Source organism: Micropterus salmoides, unplaced genomic scaffold, assembly GCF_014851395.1.
Source record: "Micropterus salmoides isolate LMB-PRFRI ecotype aquatic unplaced genomic scaffold, ASM1485139v1 Ms_hic_scaffold_12, whole genome shotgun sequence".
NCBI classification, from domain to species: domain Eukaryota; kingdom Metazoa; phylum Chordata; class Actinopteri; order Centrarchiformes; family Centrarchidae; genus Micropterus; species Micropterus salmoides.
The window spans coordinates 24,940,856-24,960,227 of NW_024040263.1; the positions used below are offsets into that span (position 1 = coordinate 24,940,856).

The window sequence follows — 19,372 nt, forward strand, 5'->3', positions numbered from 1 at the left end:
AACTCTTCAGTTTCCCATCTCAGGGTTAGTCAACTCAGAGTTCAGGGATAGAGTCAGAGTTTAGCAGTGTTTGCACCACAGGAACTTTCCCCAAGGACTAGGAACCTTTGGAGTGCATTTCCACCCAAGGGGCCAGGGTCTAAATTAAGTTTCCCCCCAAAAATGTTTAGGGGGTATACTTAAAATAACAACAACTTTGGGGCTTGCAGCACAGAACATTTCTGATTGGTCGAGTACTCGGGAGCATTTTATTTCAGGCACCATTTTAAAAATTCTGAAACGACAAACTGATCGCATGTAGAGTTTGTTTTGTTGTTGGACGAAATCCATCGGAATTGGAAACGACGACCCACAATGATAAGGTGTACGCAAAAATCTCCTGCAAGTTAAACAAGCTGGACATCAAGTTAAACAAGCTGGACATCTTAAACCTGCATTCTGGAACAGGCCTCTGATGACTTCAGGCCTGTAATGTACACCCCTCACACACAAGGTAAACAACCTGCACTCTTCTACTAATAGACCACTAAATCCAAATCATATAAAGTGTTGAAATTTTATCTGAACCATGTCACATTGCAATCTATCTTAGATATTAGTCTTAATTTATCTGTAGCCACTAATATTCAGATGTAGGCCTTGTCACAGATTTATGGCACTATCAAGCATATTGTGGAAAAAAACTTAAGCACAGCCCTGGGGCCCTACACTTCAGCCAAAAGTCTGTTGGAAAACTAGGACAAAACTGTGTGTATCTCTCTGTACAATCTGGGCCTAATTGTGTGTTTGAGCAATATTTTCTGCAGGCCATCATGTGCTCCCTTTTAGAGCACAAAGAACAGATGAGGCAATGTTGTCTCATTCAATGTTGATTTAGTTCACAGAGTGTTGTGGTGGCTGACGGTGAGTGTCCTGGTTTTTTCTCCTTTTTATCAGTTATTCCGCTTTTTTCTTGGTTTTCTGTTCCCTGCCTGCCTCCCTGTGTTTTCTCCCCTGTGTGCTCTCTCTCTCCCTCTGCTCCTGAGCCCAGCCAACTCCTTGCACCTGCATCTCATCAGCCACCTCGTCAGCCTGCCACACCTGCCAGTAATCACCTCATGGCTTCCTGTATTTCAACCCCGGTTCTCCACACCATCCTTGCTTGATCGTTGTTGCTCCGTACCCGGTGCCACCTCCGTGTTCAGGCTTTCATGTTTCCTCACATTTTCCCTGTGCCTTGTCGCCGTCATCCCTAACCCTGTCTCTCTGTCTGTTTCCCTCCCAGGTTCACTCACCCTCGTCCTCCGTTCAGTCGGCTGGGCTCATCCACCGGCCCTCTCCTCCTCAGACTTCCCTCACGGCGTCCTCCCTGTTCTCCCACCTATCCTCGCTTCCTCAGCCCCAGTGTTCCCCGGCTCCCTGGCCCCGTCTCCTTGGTTCCCCGTGCCTGTGCTTCCCTGACATCTACATCTTCCTCCACTCTAGTCCCTCTACCCCTTTCTCCCTCAATAAACCTCCTTCCCTCCGAACATTGCATTTGGGTCCTCTCTGTCCCCACACCACACAACCCCATAACACAGAGCCTTTCAAAATTTTACCATGTGACATGTATGCATGCACTTGTTGTTGTACAGGTTTCAGCACTAGGGACTTTGGAGAAGCCCAATCTTTGATCTTTATATGGTGGGTGATGACTTAAGATGCATCATAGCACCATGAAACAACAGGAGTACACTATCAGCATCCTGGGCCATGTTCTGTTTACCTTCATACACACCTCTTAAACTTGATAAGGTGTCGAATAAACTTATTGCTCAAAATGTCAATGTTTAATAACATCACTGGTTAGATTTCTTTTTCTTTTGTGTTGCTATATAATGCAATCACGGCCATGTGAAAAATTACAAAAGTTGTGAAACTGCATACAACACTGCAACAGGAGTGGGCAGTATAGAGAAAATCCTCTATTGTAATAAGCGACATCGGTATGTGTGGTTATAGTGAATTATCTGATAAATCTATTGAGAAACAATAAATACACAGGAATGTTGTTGTTAATGTAAATCCAACAAATTAGTGTGATGATACATCATCACATTGCCCAAAATGATGTAAGACACAGAGATATACTGTATAAAACTGAAAACATATTTTCTCAATCAGCTTCTTAATATGAGCCTTGGAGTCCCACAATTACACAAAATTCTGTCAAAGTTTTAACAGATAACTTGAATTGAGAGAATTCGGACTATGCTGTTTGTGTCTTACTGATTTGAACAAGGTGGAGCTCAACTGAATAAAATGTGCCGTCATGTACCTCTGTGCACCAACCACAGTTTACAAATACAGTATTTGAATCAAAATCCAGATTAACTAATACTGATGCATTTTTCCCCTTGAACTTTCACTTTATTTTTGCTTATTTAGTCATGAATTGTTGTTTTGGGAGACGTGCTGACGTATTGCGGTAAGCGTGTCGACTCATTTCCGTTTCCGGTGCTTGTGTGTTGGTACCGTGTTGTGCTGCTCTCGCTAAATAACAGTTACATTTGTTTGATTACAGCGGCCAACTGTTCGCTAAACACTTATTCTTTACAGTAATTTTGCCTAAGCACTCACAGTTCTTTCCATCTTTTAGTGACTGCTGTTCAATCTCATAGTTGTTCTAAAGTTTTGGTAACTGACGCTACAGTAATTTAGCTTAGCCGTTAGCGACTTTAGCTTAGCAGCTAGCGATGGCTTCTCCTTCTCCCTCTCTCTCTCCTACTTTCTCCTGCTCGGTGTGTCAGATGTTTAGTTACTCCTCTGCCTCCTTTAGCGGTAATGGTACATGTAATAAGTGTAGTTTATTTATAGACATGGAGGCGAGGCTCAGTGAGTTAGAAGTCCGGCTCCGCACCTTGGTAGATCAGTCTTTAGCTACTGTAGCTAGCCAGTCCCCGGTAGTCGGTGCGGAACGGCCTGAGTTAGCCTCTGGTAGCCGTCCTCCGGCATCTCCTGTGCAGCCAGGAAAGGGGGGCTGGGTGACTGTCCGAAGGAGGAATAGTAAGCATTCAAAGTCCACGGGGCATCATCAACCTGTTCACGTTTCTAACAGATTTTCCCCACTCAGCGACACACCCGCTGAGAAACCAACTCTGATCATTGGCAGCTCCATTTTGAGAAACGTGAATTTAGCGAAGCCAGCGGCCATAGTTAAGTGCATCCCTGGGGCCAGAGCGGGCGACATTGAGTCTTATTTGAAACTGCTGGCTAAGGATAAACGTAAATACAGTAAGATTGTTATTCACGTCGGCGGTAATGACTCCCGGTTACGCCAATCAGAGGTCACTAAGATTAATGTTGAGTCGGTGTGTACATATGCAAAAACAATGTCGGACACCGTAGTTTTCTCTGGACCCCTACCAAATCTGACCAGTGATGACATGTATAGCCGCATGTCGTCATTCCGCCGCTGGTTGTCGAGGTGGTGTCCAGCAAACGATGTGGGCTTTGTTGATCATTGGCAGACTTTCTGGGGAAGACCTGGTCTGATCCGGAGAGACGGCATCCATCCCACTTGGGAAGGAGCAGCTCTCATTTCTAGAAATCTGGCCAAGTTTATTAGTGGACCAAATCCATGACAACCCAGAGTTGAGACCAGGAGGCAGAGTCGCAGTTTAACACACTTCTCTGCCCTTCTTTTTCAGCAGTTACCCACCCAAAACCCTACGCAGAGTCGCAGTCTAACACACTTCTCTGCTCCTCCATTTCAGGAGTTACTTAGTGAAAACCCTATAGTGACGGTGTCTGCCCCCCCATCGAAATTATTTAAAAAGGTAAACAGAAGAGGAGCTGTGCATAAAAACCTTATAAAAATTAAAACCACAAGAGCAATAGTGCAAACAAATAGGAGAGTTAAATGTGGACTCTTAAACATCAGATCTCTCTCTTCTAAAGGTGTACTAGTAAATGAACTAATATCAGATTATGATATTGATTTATTTGGTCTTACTGAAACCTGGCTGGGTGATGGAGAATATGTTAGCCTAAATGAATCCACCCCTCCCAGTCATATTAATACTCACATTCCTCGAGGCACAGGCCGAGGAGGTGGAGTTGCAGCTATCTTCGACTCTAGCCTATTAATCAGCTCTAAACCTAAACTAAACTATAACTCATTTGAAAGTCTTGTTCTTAGTCTTTCGCACCCAAGTTGGAAATCACTGCAACCAATTCTTTTTGTTATAGTGTACCGAGCACCTGGCCCGTACTCTGAATTCTTATCTGAATTTGCAGAGTTTTTGTCAACTTTAGTCCTTAAAACGGACAAAGTTATTATTGTAGGGGATTTTAATATTCATGTAGATGTTGAGAATGACAGCTTCAGTACTGCGTTTATCTCTTGTTAGATTCCATCGGCTTCTCTCAGAGTGTTCATGAACCGACTCACTGTTTTAACCACACCCTTGACCTTGTTTTGGTGTATGGTATTGAAATTGAACATTTAGTGGTGTTCCCACAGAATCCCTCTTTATCCGACCACTGTTTGATAACTTTTGAGTTTGTATTGCTGAACTACTCGCCATTGGGCAAAAATTTCTATACAAGATGTCTGTCTGATAGTGCTATAGCTAAATTTAAGGATGCGATTCCATCAGCTCTAAATACATTATCTAGTCACAAAGTAACGGAGGACTCCTATGCTAATTTCAGTCCCTCCCAAATCGATCATCTTGTTGATAGTGCTGCTGGCTCGCTGCGAATGACACTCGACTCTGTAGCCCCTCTAAAAAAGAAAATACTAAAACAAAGACGGTTAGCTCCATGGTATAATACTGAAACTCGCAAATTAAAGCAAATATCACGGAAACTTGAGAGGAATTGGCGTTCCACCAAAGTGGAAAATTCTCGTTTAATTTGGCAAGATAGTCTTAAAACTTATAGGAAGGCCCTCCGTAATGCCAGAGCAGCGTACTACTCGTCATTAATAGAGGAAAATAGGAACAACCCCAGGTTTCTTTTCAGCACTGTAGCCAGGCTGACAGAGAGTCACAGCTCTATTGAGCCAAGTATTCCCATAGCTCTCAGTAGTTACGATTTCATGAGCTTCTTTAATGATAAAATTCTAGCTATTAGAGACAAAATTCACCAAGATCTGCCCTCAATTGGACCGACTTATCTCTTAACTCAGGAACCTTAGAAACAGCGGTAGAACCAGATACATGTTTAGACTGTTTTGCTTCCCTCAATCTTTACCAACTAACTTCAATAATTTCTTCATCTAAACCATCAACCTGCCTCTTAGACCCCATCCCGACTAGGCTGCTTAAAGATGTTTTACCCTTAGTCAGCACCTCTATACTAGATATGATCAATCTATCTTTATCAACAGGCTATGTACCACAGTACTTTAAAGTAGCTGTAATTAAACCTCTTCTGAAAAAGCCCAAACTTGATCCGGATGTTTTATCAAACTATAGACCTATATCTAACCTTCCATTTCTCTCTAAGGTTCTGGAGAAAGCAGTTGCTAAACAGCTGTGTGACTTTCTACAGAGCAATAGTTTATTTGAGGATTTTCAGTCAGGATTTAGAGCTCATCATAGCACAGAGACAGCACTGGTGAAAATTACTAATGACCTCCTTATTGCATCAGACAAAGGACTTGTCTCTGTACTGGTTTTATTAGATCTTAGTGCTGCATTTGATACCATTGACCATCAGATCCTATTGCAGAGACTGGAATATTTCATTGGCATTAAAGGAACCGCTCTAAGCTGGTTTAAGTCCTATTTATCAGATCGATTTCAGTTTGTACATGTTAACGATGAGTCCTCCATGCACGCCAAAGTTACTCATGGAGTTCCTCAAGGATCTGTCCTTGGACCAATCCTCTTCACTTTATATATGCTTCCTTTAGGCAATATTATCAGGAAACATTCCATAAGCTTTCATTGTTATGCAGATGATACTCAGTTATATCTATCGATCAAGCCAGATGAAACTCATCAGTTAGCTAAACTTCAAATGTGCCTTCAGGATGTTAAAACCTGGATGAGCTGTAATTTTCTTATGTTAAACTCAGATAAAACTGAAGTTATTGTTCTGGGGCCTAAGCACCTCCGTGACGCATTATCTAAAGATATAGTTTCCCTGGATGGCATCGCCTTGGCCTCCAGCACCACTGTGAGGAATCTTGGAGTTATCTTTGATCAGGACATGTCGTTTAAGTCCCACATTAAGCAAATTTCAAGGACCGCCTTTTTTCACCTACGTAATATTGCGAAAATCAGGAACATCCTGTCTAAAAATGATGCAGAAAAACTAGTCCATGCATTTGTTACTTCTAGGCTGGATTACTGCAATTCCTTATATCAGGCTGCTCGAAAAAGTCCATTAAGACTCTTCAGCTGATCCAGAATGCTGCAGCACGTGTTCTGACAGGAACCAGGAAAAGAGATCACATTTCTCCTGTTTTAGCTTCTTTGCATTGGCTTCCAGTAAAATCCAGAATAGAATTTAAAATCATTCTTCTTACCTACAAAGCTCTTAATGGTCAGGCACCATCTTATCTTAAAGAGCTCATAGTACCTTACTACCCCACCAGAGCACTGCGCTCCCAGAATGCAGGGTTACTTGTGGTTCCTAGAGTCTCCAAAAGTAGACTAGGAGCCAGAGCGTTCAGCTATCAAGCTCCTCTCCTGTGGAACCAGGTTCCAGTTTGGGTTCAGGAGGCAGACACCATCTCCACATTTAAGAGTAGGCTTAAGACTTTCCTCTTTGATAAAGCTTATAGTTAGGGCTGGCTCAGGTAGTCCTGAACCATCCCTTAGTTATGCTGCTATAGGCCTAGACTGCCGGGGGATTTCCCATGATGCACTGAGCTCCTCTCTCCTCTACTTTCTCTCCCTCTGTATGCAACCTTATCCCATTATTGCATGTTACTAACACAACTTCTCCCCTTTCTGGTAGTCTTGTGCTTTCTCGTCCCTCTCCTCTCTCCTCCTATCACTTCCTGCAGGTTTTCTGGCTCTGGAGCTGTGGAGTCTGGATCTGTGGCTGCGGGTCGCCTGCTGCCCCCGTGTTCCTGCTCGACACCCTCTACTGCAACGACTATTGTTGCTAGTCTTATTGTTATTATAATCATTAACATTACGATGGTTACCATTAACACTATTATAAATATCTGTACCATTTTTCATTTAGTTTATAGCAACATTACCTTCGCTGTCTGTACCTCTGTGTGTATATTGTGTAGGCTGCCTCCCTCCCCTCTCTCTCTCCTTACATCCCTCTCTCTCTCTCTCTCTCTCTTTCTCTCTCTCTCTCTCTTTCACTCTCTTTCTCTCTCTTTCTCTCTCTCTCTCTCTCTCACCCCAACCGGTCGAGGCAGATGGCCGCCCACCCTGAGCCATGGTTCTGCTCGAGGTTTCTGCCTCTTAAAAGGAAGTTTTTCCTTGCCTCTGTCGCCTAGTGCTTGCTCTTGGTGGGAACTGTTGGGCTTCTGTAAATATCATCACAGAGTACGGTCTAGACCTGCTCTTTTATGAAAAGCGCTGTGAGATAACTGTTGTTGTGATTTGGCGCTATATAAATAAAATTGAATTGAATTGAATTGAATTATTAAGGATATTTAAGTTTTCAGCGGCTTTAAAGGATTTTACTGATATTTTGCACAAGTATAATTTTTGACTTTTAAACTCTTACTAAACGGTTTATGTATTGTCTTGTATATACACTGGTCAGCCACAACATTATGATCTCATGCTTTACCTTGTGTAGGTCCCCCATTTGCCAGCAAAACAGTCCTGACCTGTCGAGGCATGGACTCCATTAGACCTCTGAAGGTGTACTGTGGTATCTGGCACCAAGACGTTAGCAGATCCTTTAAGTCCTGTAAGTTGCCTCCATGAATTGGACTTGTTTGTTCAGCACATCCCACAGATACCCGATTGGATTGAGATCTGGGGAATTATGTCTTGGTGCCAGATACCACAGCACACCTTCAGAGGTCTAGTGGAATCCATGCCAGTTCAGGGCTGTTTTGGCAGCAAAAAGAGGATCTACACAATATTAGGCAAGGGGGGGTCATAATGTTGTGGCTGAGCAGTGTATATAATCATATTACCCAACCGTGCTGTAGAAAAACAACAGATAAGGCACTAGCATGTAGAATATTTACCTGCATCAGGACATGTGCATCAGCATGTTTCTATCATGACTACTTTAAAAGTAAACATCAAAGAACTGAGAAACTTTTACTTAAATCTACTGTGCAGAACTTTTGTCTCCCCCTTCTGACAGCAACAGTAGTTATGCAACTCTGTGGACACAAGCTTGTGACATATCGGCTCTGCCATACTGAGTTGCTATGGTCGTTACAGTTGCTTCCCTTCTTCAGCTCTGGCAAACCAATCATTGCTGGTTGGAATAAAACACATTGCTACCAGTTAATATGGTGGCTTTGGAGGTTTAAACATCCGTTAGTTTAACTATTACATACGAGGTATGAGCACTGCCAACATTTTTCTCATGCCTCAAACAACTTTTCAGGATATACACAATCATCAAATTGGTTTTCGGCACATTGCCATACTGTGAACATTTAATAGTTACAGTTTCATACAGAAATTAAGTGCTAAGGATTTTTTTAAAAGCACACTTTGCACGTCTGAACTCCCCCTAAAAACAAATCCTGAAGTCAGTGCAGGGGGCTGTGACGAAGCAGCAGCCACTCTGTGACACAACCAGCTCCCTGGAGATGATAAAGTATTTCTGTGGTCAAAACCTGAACACCATCCAAAGATACATGATAGCTAGCTTCAAGCAAACATTAACACTTGGTTATGAGCGCCCATAAACAGAGTCATGTCAACAGCTGAGCGTCTGTGAAATCTTCTGCATTTTGAACAGGGATAGAGGTACAGAGCCAGACAGGGACTACGAGTGATCCCCGTTCTCAAGGGAGCCATCAGTGGTGAACTCAACAAACAAACGCGACCTGCTTTTCAAAGTCAGGGAGGATTTATTTTTAGAAATGGAGAGACCAAAAACTGGATCTGAGTCACAGAACAAAGTAGCATGAAAAATCTGGATATATTTGGCCCAGTTACTGGTCAGTAGGAAAAAGAGCATCTCCATGCAATCCACTTTGTGTACCAGAGAGCTATGCTTAGCATTTTGTTATCAAAGTGTTATATTGTGCTTGATGTGTCACTGGCATTGACCTAAATAATATTTTGTAGACAACAAGCTGCAGGCCTGGGGGGATGGTAGGGTAGCCAGAGTTGAAAAGTCAGGACACTATATACCTTTTTCAACAACTATGGATTTTTTTTCAGATTCAAAAGGTAATCAGAAAATACATACTCTGTCAAAATACAAATCTACCCAGGTATTAATAAAATGTTATTTTCTTCTCTTTTTGATCAATGCATATTTTTTGATTGACTTCAGTGGATGCATTTACTGTCTCTTAACGTTTTTGTTGGGCTGGACTAACAAGTGACACTTGCTTATTTGTACTAGTCTTCATTATTAATATGACAACAGGAAGGACAACGTATGTAAACTGAGGATTTCTATGCAACCCTCTAGCCAAGTGGGGCCGCATACTGAACATTTAAAAGTAGTAGTAGTAGTAGTAGTACCGTGTGCGCGGCTGGAACAAATGATTGTTGTTAACTACCAATTAATGTATTTGTCTATTTTCACTTTAAAATTCAATTAACAACAAGGAAGTGACAAAAGAAGAAAAAAAAATTAAATCCTCATTGTTAAGAGGCAGTAACCAGCAAATGATTTGTACTTTTTCCAAGTCAAAATTTTCAAAAAAGATCAACTAAATCATAAAGCAACTGCTTCGATACTGGTGATTAGTGAGGTGAGTTTGTATTCAACTTACCTGCTAAAGTGTAATCCATATCAAAGCCAAAGCACTTTATCTTCTCCATTGCCAAGCTTCTGTTGACAAACACTCTAGAGAAAAAAAAGTTGAGAAAATGTTTCAGTTGCAATGCAATATTCAATAATAAGATTAGCATTTATTCTGGCAGGCTGCACTGTGCTCTGCAGAATATATTTATTTGAGCTGTTTCACCAAATGAATAGACCTACTATAACCCAGATTGTGGGATATAGTGGGTCTATTCAGTACTTTAAAAAAGCTGGTAGTGTGAAAATGTACCAAAAACACTGCTACAACACAATAAGTTAATTACACAAGGAAATGTGCACATGTTCAGTACTTCAAGTATTAGTGGGATTAAGCAATTTGATGATCCTATATTGTTACTGCATATACTTCTGTCAGTGAGTGGACACAGGGAGATTATAGACATTCTGACATTAAAATAGCCCTCAAGCTATGTGTCATTTGCATTCATAACTATTATTATTAGTGTTGACATTATGTGCTGCTTATATCAAAAATGTATCCAAGTCAGCCTCTCGTCACTTTTCGGCTAATAACAATAACAGTGACATTCATGTCTTACTGTGTCACAAGTTGAACCCGCATGAACCCAACAGGGTTCCACGTTAAGCAGATTTAATTATCTGGCAACAATAACATCAAAGGTTTGTTTTTCACCTATGTTTTCATTATGTGACATTTGTACTTAAAATAATAAATCAATTGTGTGGCATTACATTGCAAGAATTCTAAAGTTTTCAGCATCCATTAAAGAAAGATAGCAAAGTTAAATTTAGTCCCGCACTTAATGAAACAATATAGGGCAAATTTAAAGAAACAACACAATGATAACCATGATCGCAATAGCCATGATGACTATTAATACACGTCATTCTACACATTCATTGCTGGAAGTTGCAGATTGACTGTTTGCTTTGTGAAGTATATTATTTTAGATCTGTTACAATGTTGGTGGTACTTCTTAGTGACTTGCAAACTTAGCTTAGGAAAAGCTAAATTATCAGTTTTGACAATATCTGAAAAAACTGGAACAAAGTACAGTGAAACGCTGAATATCACAAGCGTACTTAATATCACTATTATTTACATCAACATAACTGGTGGCACAATACATAGCTTATCTTCAACATCTGTGTCTGTAGCTGTGTTCCTAGATATTTCCACACCAGTCAATAGTTAGTCATGCTAGAAATAAGATGTAAATGAGCTAAAAAGGGAGAACAAAAATGTCACACTGAAGCAAAAACAAGGTAACATCACTGTTAACTAGCACAATAATCTGATACACAAGCTCGAAACTGACTGACAGCCTAGGTTTCTTGCCATTAAATAATGACCTTCATCTTCACCAATCTCTTCAATCAGTTGTGAAATACCTGGCAGCAGATCCATAGTGAACAAGTTGCCATTTAGATCTTAGTCCAGTAGACGACTGGCGATGCATTCTGTGCGAAATTAAACCTCAGTTTGACTCTCAGTTAGTCCGACCTGCTCTCATGGGCAGCTCTGGCCCACAAACAATACCCCCCGCCCCCCCCGCTTTGCTTTCTTGCCATTCAGAAATTTTCTGACTTGTTGCAAAAATGATTGTGGCCATTCCCCGTCATTCTCTGTTGTTGTGTGTCAGTCAGGGTTGTTGTTGTGCATGATGTTTGTGGGCCCTCAAAGATATCCAGAACAATCACAAGTCAGGTAGAATCAAGCAAGCCCCGGCCCCAAGCAACAGCTGCTTACCATACTGAGATCTGATTCAATCTAAACATTTGCACAATAACTTGACTTGTTTCTGAGAAGAAGCAGATTTTTTTCTATTTTTTTTATGGATGTAGGGAAGCAAAAACAGGCAACTGAAAACATGATTGTGACATTTAATCACTAGTAAATAAAAAAAATTGTGTTCGATATTCAAAAAATGTTCAAAATGCTCAAATTCAAATTCATTAGTAATTTTGAAATAAAAATGTATGAAAAAGAAATTAAAAAATTTGGAGTGAGCCAAAATTTAAAATGAAAATTTCAAAACTTTGAAACTAGTGAGGATAAGCAATCAAGCCTGAGCCAGAAATGATATTATGTTCTGTCAGTCCTATGATCCATGAAAATAAAGACTTTAAACCCAAAACATTTGAACTCATGAATTCGGAAAAATCTAGTTTTTCAAATAGCAAAACTTGAATATTAAAATATTTCAATGCTTTCATTTCAGCGGTGTGTGCACTTCAACATTAGGTATTTAGCACTGGTTATTTATGTAGGTATTCAATTGCTTAGATTATTTGGCCTTATTCAGCTTCCATATAATGTAGACCTGTCCAAAGCAGAGGTCCTCCTGACCAATCAAAACAAATGCACTACATTACATTGTGTGTTTCTCAGCACTGAGTGAACACAAGCCTTTCCCAGTTTTCAAGCTCTTCTATTTCACTGTGCCGTTATCATTTTATATGTGACCTCCTGCTCCATGCCTGTGGGAGGAGTAGTAAAGGACATCCATAATGATAACTTAAGTAAGGTCGTGCCTCTCCTAAGCACACCCATACTGGCAGTGGGTGGGAGTGACGTCATTACCTGATTCAGCCTCAGCTTTGGTCCTGCTGATAAAACTACTGCCTTTAAATAGCCCACAAGGGCAACACCACATCTACGACAGAATCCCTTCAAAACTTTTACTCCATCTGAGCACAGCTGTGTGACAATCGGCCAGACTTTTTCCAATGCTCTCTAATCTCACAAAGACAGTGATTGGAGTCAGTGTGATAGAAAGTTTATCTGTGCTGGGCAGAGTCTTCAGCCCTCTGCTATGTGACACGCAGCTCACTATCAGACTGCACTGCTTCAGCTGAGCTCTTACTTTGAAGGAATTGTCTTTCTCTGTCTGTGAGACAAACCAAAGGTCACCTTCAATGGTCTCTTACATTAAAAAAAACAACATGATTAAAGAGACCAAGCAGCCATGGTAAATTTAATTAAACAGATCTGCCGTCACAAGTATACTGTTTAGTGAGCTCAATACCATCTTTGTTATCTTTGCACGTCTGATTGTATGCGTGAGTGTGTCTGGAAAGGATTGGGGGGTTGGGAGGATCATGGACTGGGTGACTTATGTCAGCACAGCAAACACAGAGCTAACAGATGAGTGGCAGTTTCATAAGCCCTGTGAGCATTGCTTATTATATAAGGCTGCAAAAGAACAGCAGTGCCCAGTGGACACGCACGTCTCAGGCAGAGTTAAAGATTGAACAGCAACACAAGTTTTATTACTCTGACAAGGAGAAAATGCCTCCTTACATCAGCCTTTCAGCCAGTGTGATTACAGGGTGTTTCCTGTCTACAGAAAGAAGGGTGTATATTTTGCTTAACAGACAGAAAAGCACACCCAAGAAACAATCGATTGGACATGAAATCTCAGCCAGCAAAACCTATTTATATCCCAATTCAAGTTCACAAACTTAAGTGACAAATCAATTCAGAAATAATAGCAATAATATTAATTACTAATACAAAAATGTATAAAATAAAAATGCCTTTGGAAGAGAAACTTTCTATAATGTTTGGGCTATTGTAAAAGCCTGTAATGCTAAATATTATTTTCACAGTGATCTGGTTGGTCAGTGACATTTCACTCAGTTATAATGACTATAAAAAGTAACAGTGTAGAGGATGTATGAAAGTTCAGAAGAAAATATTCAGATTCACTTACATGGCAGTTTGATGCTAGCTATTTTGTTTGAGTCTGCCAAACCAAGTTTTGATTTCCAAAAAACTATTCCTGCTGTTGATGCAGTTTATTTGGAGATTTTTGTAATTGTTCCAAAAAAATATATCCATTTCTTGTTATTACAAATTCACCTTTTTGAAATATGGCCTGCTTGTGTATGGGCTGACTGACTGTAATTCCTTCCTTAATATCAAGGTTTTTTTTTTTACCCACCCCAGTAGTTGCATTTCACTGTAATTCATGTTTACGACACAACAGAAGGGAAATTCTTTTGTCTGGCTGCTCAATTTGTGTAAACAAAAATGCTCAAGTATCCCATCTGGATGTAGTTTCAGATACTTAGAAATGCACCTGTACCTCAACACGTTTCTTACCTGTGGTATGGCTCTCTTCTGTATTTTTTCATTGTCAGGCCGTCCATGTTGGCAGGCAAGTCTGCATAGTTCTGCAGTCTATCACTCCATGAAGTTGTCATCTTTAAAACTTTTCAGTGTCTGTGGAGAAGTAGAAAGAAGTCCAAAGTAACACATACTGAGGGGCTCAATTTGAAAATGTAAGGTCAAACACAAAGACAACCCGATGCTATCCCTGAAGAAAACTGAAATTTAGTGTTCTTCATTAAACAAAAAGAAACAGCAGTATGAGTGTTTAATAACTTAAAAGAGGTTGTGTTTGCTGTGCTCAGCTTTGACAGCAAGGAAATTCAAAATGTATGCAACAGAACAGATCCAGTTTAGAGAACAGTTTAATCATCTTCATAAATCTAAAGCAGGGATTTTCCCATGGTGTTCTGAAACTACAATCAGAGGGAGTAGAGGATGAGGCGGGGGAGCGGGGTGGGCATCAAGGTTAGACCAGTGTGTTCATAATGAGGATCCAAACTAGTATGTAATGTACCATGTTATGGCAATACAGCCTCGCAAGTCAAAGAACTATGTCAAAAGCAAGACAAAAACCATTAAACCAGTTTAACACGGGGTCACTACTAGGCTATAGTTACAGAGCATATAATTAAATCTTTGTTTGGTTGTTGCATGGGGCCACACACAAACGAGCTTAAGAGGCCAAACAAGAAAAACAACCATATGAGCCAATCGGTGAATATGGGGAAAATCTCATGAATGTCTGCCTTAGTGGATTGTTAGGCCTTGTCTTTTTAATGGCCAGTGGGGTTTTTCTTCTCCCGTGCTGACACTAATCGTTCTTCTACTGTCAGCGGAGAGGCTGGTCTGCAGGAAGGAAAGGCAGAGACTTTCTTGTTCTTGGTGCCACCACAAATGCAAATGACATTCGCATGCAGAGGCAGAAAGAAGGACTGTCAACAGGGCCACTAACACCGTGTCAAAACATGTCAAGACAAAAGCTTCACTGTGTTTGTTTTTTTAATTCCCTTTCGATAAGAATACCATGTAGACCTATTTTCAGTCACTCTTATGCATGTTTATTTAGCAGATGCCTTCACCGGGGGACAAGGTGTCGGTGAACTGGGTCCACTGGGGTCTGAGGGGTGCTCTGGCTTGGAAAGATTCACAGCCAAACAATAGGGAAACTTGCACTACAACAACAACAACAACAACAACAACAACTGAGGAAGAAAAGGGCTGAACATAACTTGTAACAGGCTTTGTTGCGTCAGGACAGTCTTGAGAGAGTGAGTCGACGTGTACCTCAACAATACTGCGCTAACGATAACTGTCACTGATTTCAGGCTGTAGTTTATGTTAAAGCGTCATCTTCGGCTGTATAAACATAAAGGGCTGGTCAAGGAAACCCGATACGAGCGCTAAGAGATTAGCTTAAGGTACTGTAAAAGTATCTTTACAAGCTAACAGCAAAGAAACCCCCCTAACGTTACCAAACGTCCCGCTTTGTGCTGGACTGTGAAAGCTAGCTAACAGTCCGCTCAAACAGACTCTGCTCTGCTCTTTCTGTTTGACATTGATGAGAAGGGCGGCCAAAAGTGATTCGGGCAAAGCTAACCCGTTAGCTGGCTTTGATGCGAAAATAAAAAATAAAAAAAAGCCACAAAGTACAGGCGCAGATTTCACTGCGTTTAGCTGTGGCTGGCATTTGCTGTACTCACCTCTGATTTCCTGAATAAAACACTGCACCGTCAGTTAGTCTGAGCATGCGCCTTGGGCTGTGTGAACGTCGGAGAAGTCGTTACGTGTATTTTCTTACAGAGAGCAGCAGTCAAAGCTTAGATGTCTACACGGAGCCAGGCGGCAGATGAGTGTGCGGCTGCTGCTCTCCCTGCTCTCTCCCTGCTCTCTCTCTCTCTCTCTCTCTCCCTGCTCTCTCTCTCTCTCTCTCTCTCCCTGCCTCTCTCCCTGCTCTCTCTCTCTCTCTCTCTCTCTCTCCCTCTCTCTCTCCTCTCTCTCTCTCTCTCTCTCTCCTCTCTCTCTCTCCTCTCTCTCCCTGCTCTCTCTTTCTCTCTCTCTCTCTCCCTGCTCTCTCCCTGCTCTCTCTCTCTCTCTCTCTCTCTCTCCCTCCCTGCTGCCAGCTGTTGTTATGAGACATTCAGGGGGCGGTGTTTGATCCTGTCTATCAAGAGGAGGCGGGACTGTCTGTAATCTTGACGCGGACACGTAACACCACGGTCATCTGTTATCAGGCGAGTGCGTCAAGGTGCAGAGAGGCACCTTTGAATTGCATCAGTTTGTCTTGTTGCGAGATTTAATTTGCTTGGAGCTGGCCTGCAGCAGTGGAAAGCCAGCGATCTACTCACGTTGAAAAACTGTTACATTACTGACATGTATTTACTTTTTGTTTTTAGTGCTTTAAAATACTGGCTGCCAGGACAGGTCTATTGTGTGGGAAAAGTGCACAAACAAAGTAAACATTGGTTATCTTATGTTTGCTGACTGTTTAGTCACAACTGTACAGGTGCAGGTAGCCTACATCTGACTGCACAGTACTTTGTGATGGATACCATCAGTGGTGGAACAAATACTGAAATCCTTAGCATTACAACAGTGTAAAGATATATATATATAATACTATAATGATAGGACCTAATGATAAGGACCTGCATTCAAAATCCTACTTAAGTAAAAGTAAGTAATCTTCAGCAAAATATACTTGGTATCAAAAGTGAAAGTTGGCTACTTGTTCTGCAGAAAGAAATGTCCCTGTGACTGATATATTATGACATTATTAGATTGCTGATGTTGTTACGCCTATGATGTGTTGTGTTCTTGTCGTTTTCAATGAAGAAGCAGGATGCAGTACTGGGTCACAGGTCTTTGGTGTTGATCTGGTAATATCTCTCTCTCTGTCAGTTGGAAAGAGTTTTGACCCATGTCACACACACACACACACACACACACACACACACACACACACACACACACACACACACACACACACACACACATACATAAACCCCAGATGACACAGGTTGGAGATGCAGATGCAGACCCAATAGAACAAATAATAATAAATAGGAATGACTGGATGGAACTAATAAACTATGTCTGATTTAATCTGTTACATTCACCCCTGCTGAATTTCAACAGATTCACTTTCTACACAAAAGTAGCACTTTAACACTAATGATCTATAGTGAGACAACAGACCTTTGTCTTTTTGATCCACTTACCGCAAAGATCTCATCTTTGAATTCAGTTAAACAGATTAAAAGGTGTTAAGATGGTTGATCAGGCCTCTAACCCTTGACGAACATTAAGGTGCAGCCAACAAGCCATGACACTTGGATCTCATTACTTGTCTGATGCGTGTAAAACATTTCAAATAAACAAAAAGCACACAAAGAAGTGACTTTAAAGCTATCTTAGCTACAGACCCCGTGTGATAGGTTTCTGTACCATATTCTGAATGAGCCGGTTGACTGACCTGACCACTCTGCCTGCCCTTGTGGTTACTGTACCTCGAACAGTAACTTGGTCAGAGTTAAGTTTGGGTAAGTCTGACTGTGGGCTGTGAAGTATTTGTCTCTTCAGAGTCAACTGGAAAACTGACTGGATTGGAGTCTATGTCAGTCTGTAAGTCAGGGGCAGCATTCACATGGTTCATCATGTCCACTTCATCACAGCTGGATTCAGCTCGTTCTCCTGTGGGTCCTGGGCCGGGAGGAAATTCACATCCAACAGTAGGTTGAGAAACTGCAGCTGGTGCGTGATGGACGGGGCTCATTCACCGCGTGAGCTGAGTGGTGGACGCTGGTGGACAGACACCTGAGAGGGCTGTACTGGCTGTGACATCACCAGTGGCATGGCTGGCTGGACATGGCTGACTGCATGTGTAACTGGAGCTTGATAGCTGGCCTGAGAGTGCACTCTGTATTCACGCTGTTCCTGAACCTTGCTGGTTGTCCACTCTTCAGGTGAATTAAAGCTGAGGGGTCTGGACAGTATTTAATGACCATCACTGACACCCCACATCCTGGATGCCAAGATACTCGTTAGCTGTAATAGACCGATAAGGGTGCTCAACATGCTGTTACATGCTGTCTGTGGGGCTTGTGATTTACATTTGGGGGGACCAGGTTACGTGTGGAGCAAAACCTGGGGGGTATTCAACCCACCCACCTGTGGGGTTTTGACCTCACCTCCACTCAGCTCAAAGTGACCAACTCGTAATAAAGGTGAGTAAAGCTGGGCTTCCCAAGGTGATCGGAACGATGCCGATGCTTGTTGAATCCAGAGGGTCATGGCACAAATGTTTCTGGCCAAGTTACGCCTACGATGTTCTGTATTGTGTTCTTAGTATTTTCAATTAAGAGAGACTTTTGAGCCGAGTCTCACACATACACACATACCTACCATCTGTAGCTACAATGACCACATACACACACACACAAACCTGCAAAAAATAATGGCCAGAACTCTTTCCTTTACAGTTTTCTCTTTAACAATGTATTGTATATCATGAGTTTATCCTATAGCTGATATTAGAGGAAAGAGTACAACATTACTCTCTGAAATGTTGTGGAGGAGACAGGTAGGTACAATTTTACTTATAAACAGTACTTGAGTAAATGTACATAGTTACAGTGCAACCCATGAGTATTTGGACAATGATACATTGTGTGTGTCTTAAAAGAAACAATGGCTTGGAGGTGGTGACTTTCAGCTTTCATTTACAGCTGTTCACATATTGCCATTGTCCTGCCAAACTGTTCTAAAATTATAGTGGCTGTTAAAAGGGCTATGAGTCTGTTTACCATATTAATTTGAACAACCTCAAACACCCTTAAAGCTAAAAGTCTGTACATTGACCTCAGTCATGGTTTCATATCAGATACACCCTGAGTACAGAGGTAAAACTATAGAAACTGTGTCAGTCCAAATACCTATTGATGTCACTGTAAGTAAAACAATGTTTTATATACCCCGAAAAAAGAAAAACATTCACACACTTTTAAAATAACTAGACTTACTTATTTCACTCATTTTGCAGAGACAGGGACAGTCTGCACGACAGTGGTGCCGCAACCTCCTCAGTACCCCTAAAACCAGGCAGAGAGAGAGAGAGAATAAAAACTTTCCTTTAACTTGAAGCCTAATATTACTCTACAGTTGTTTATCCATGATGTGTATTAACTACACTGCAGGCTGGACTCTCTTTTAACAGTGACAGTTGAAATGTCTGAAATGTTTTCTGCAATATTAATGTTCAATAAATGTTTGATTTAATTCATTTGAATAAGACAAATTAGCAGTTATTTTTTCTATTAAGATATTTATTTTGTTGAGTAAAATGGACTGAAAAAACATTTGACTTATTTTACTCTTGCG

General features: G+C 41.3%; 1 protein-coding gene across 1 annotated transcript in view; it reads right to left on the reverse strand.

Moving 5' to 3' along the window:
* nt5c2b (5'-nucleotidase, cytosolic IIb) overlaps positions 1–15,876 on the reverse strand; it is a 33,063-nt gene extending 17,187 nt beyond the window's left edge. Inside the window, exons 1-3 of the mRNA XM_038714198.1 lie at positions 15,697–15,876; positions 13,988–14,107; positions 9,866–9,939 (exon numbers count right to left, since the gene is read on the reverse strand). Of these exons, the coding sequence (XP_038570126.1) occupies positions 9,866–9,939; positions 13,988–14,088 (175 nt within the window). The 5' untranslated portion in view covers positions 14,089–14,107; positions 15,697–15,876. The remainder of the gene's footprint in view (positions 1–9,865; positions 9,940–13,987; positions 14,108–15,696) is intronic.
* Positions 15,877–19,372: the final 3,496 nt, after the last annotated feature.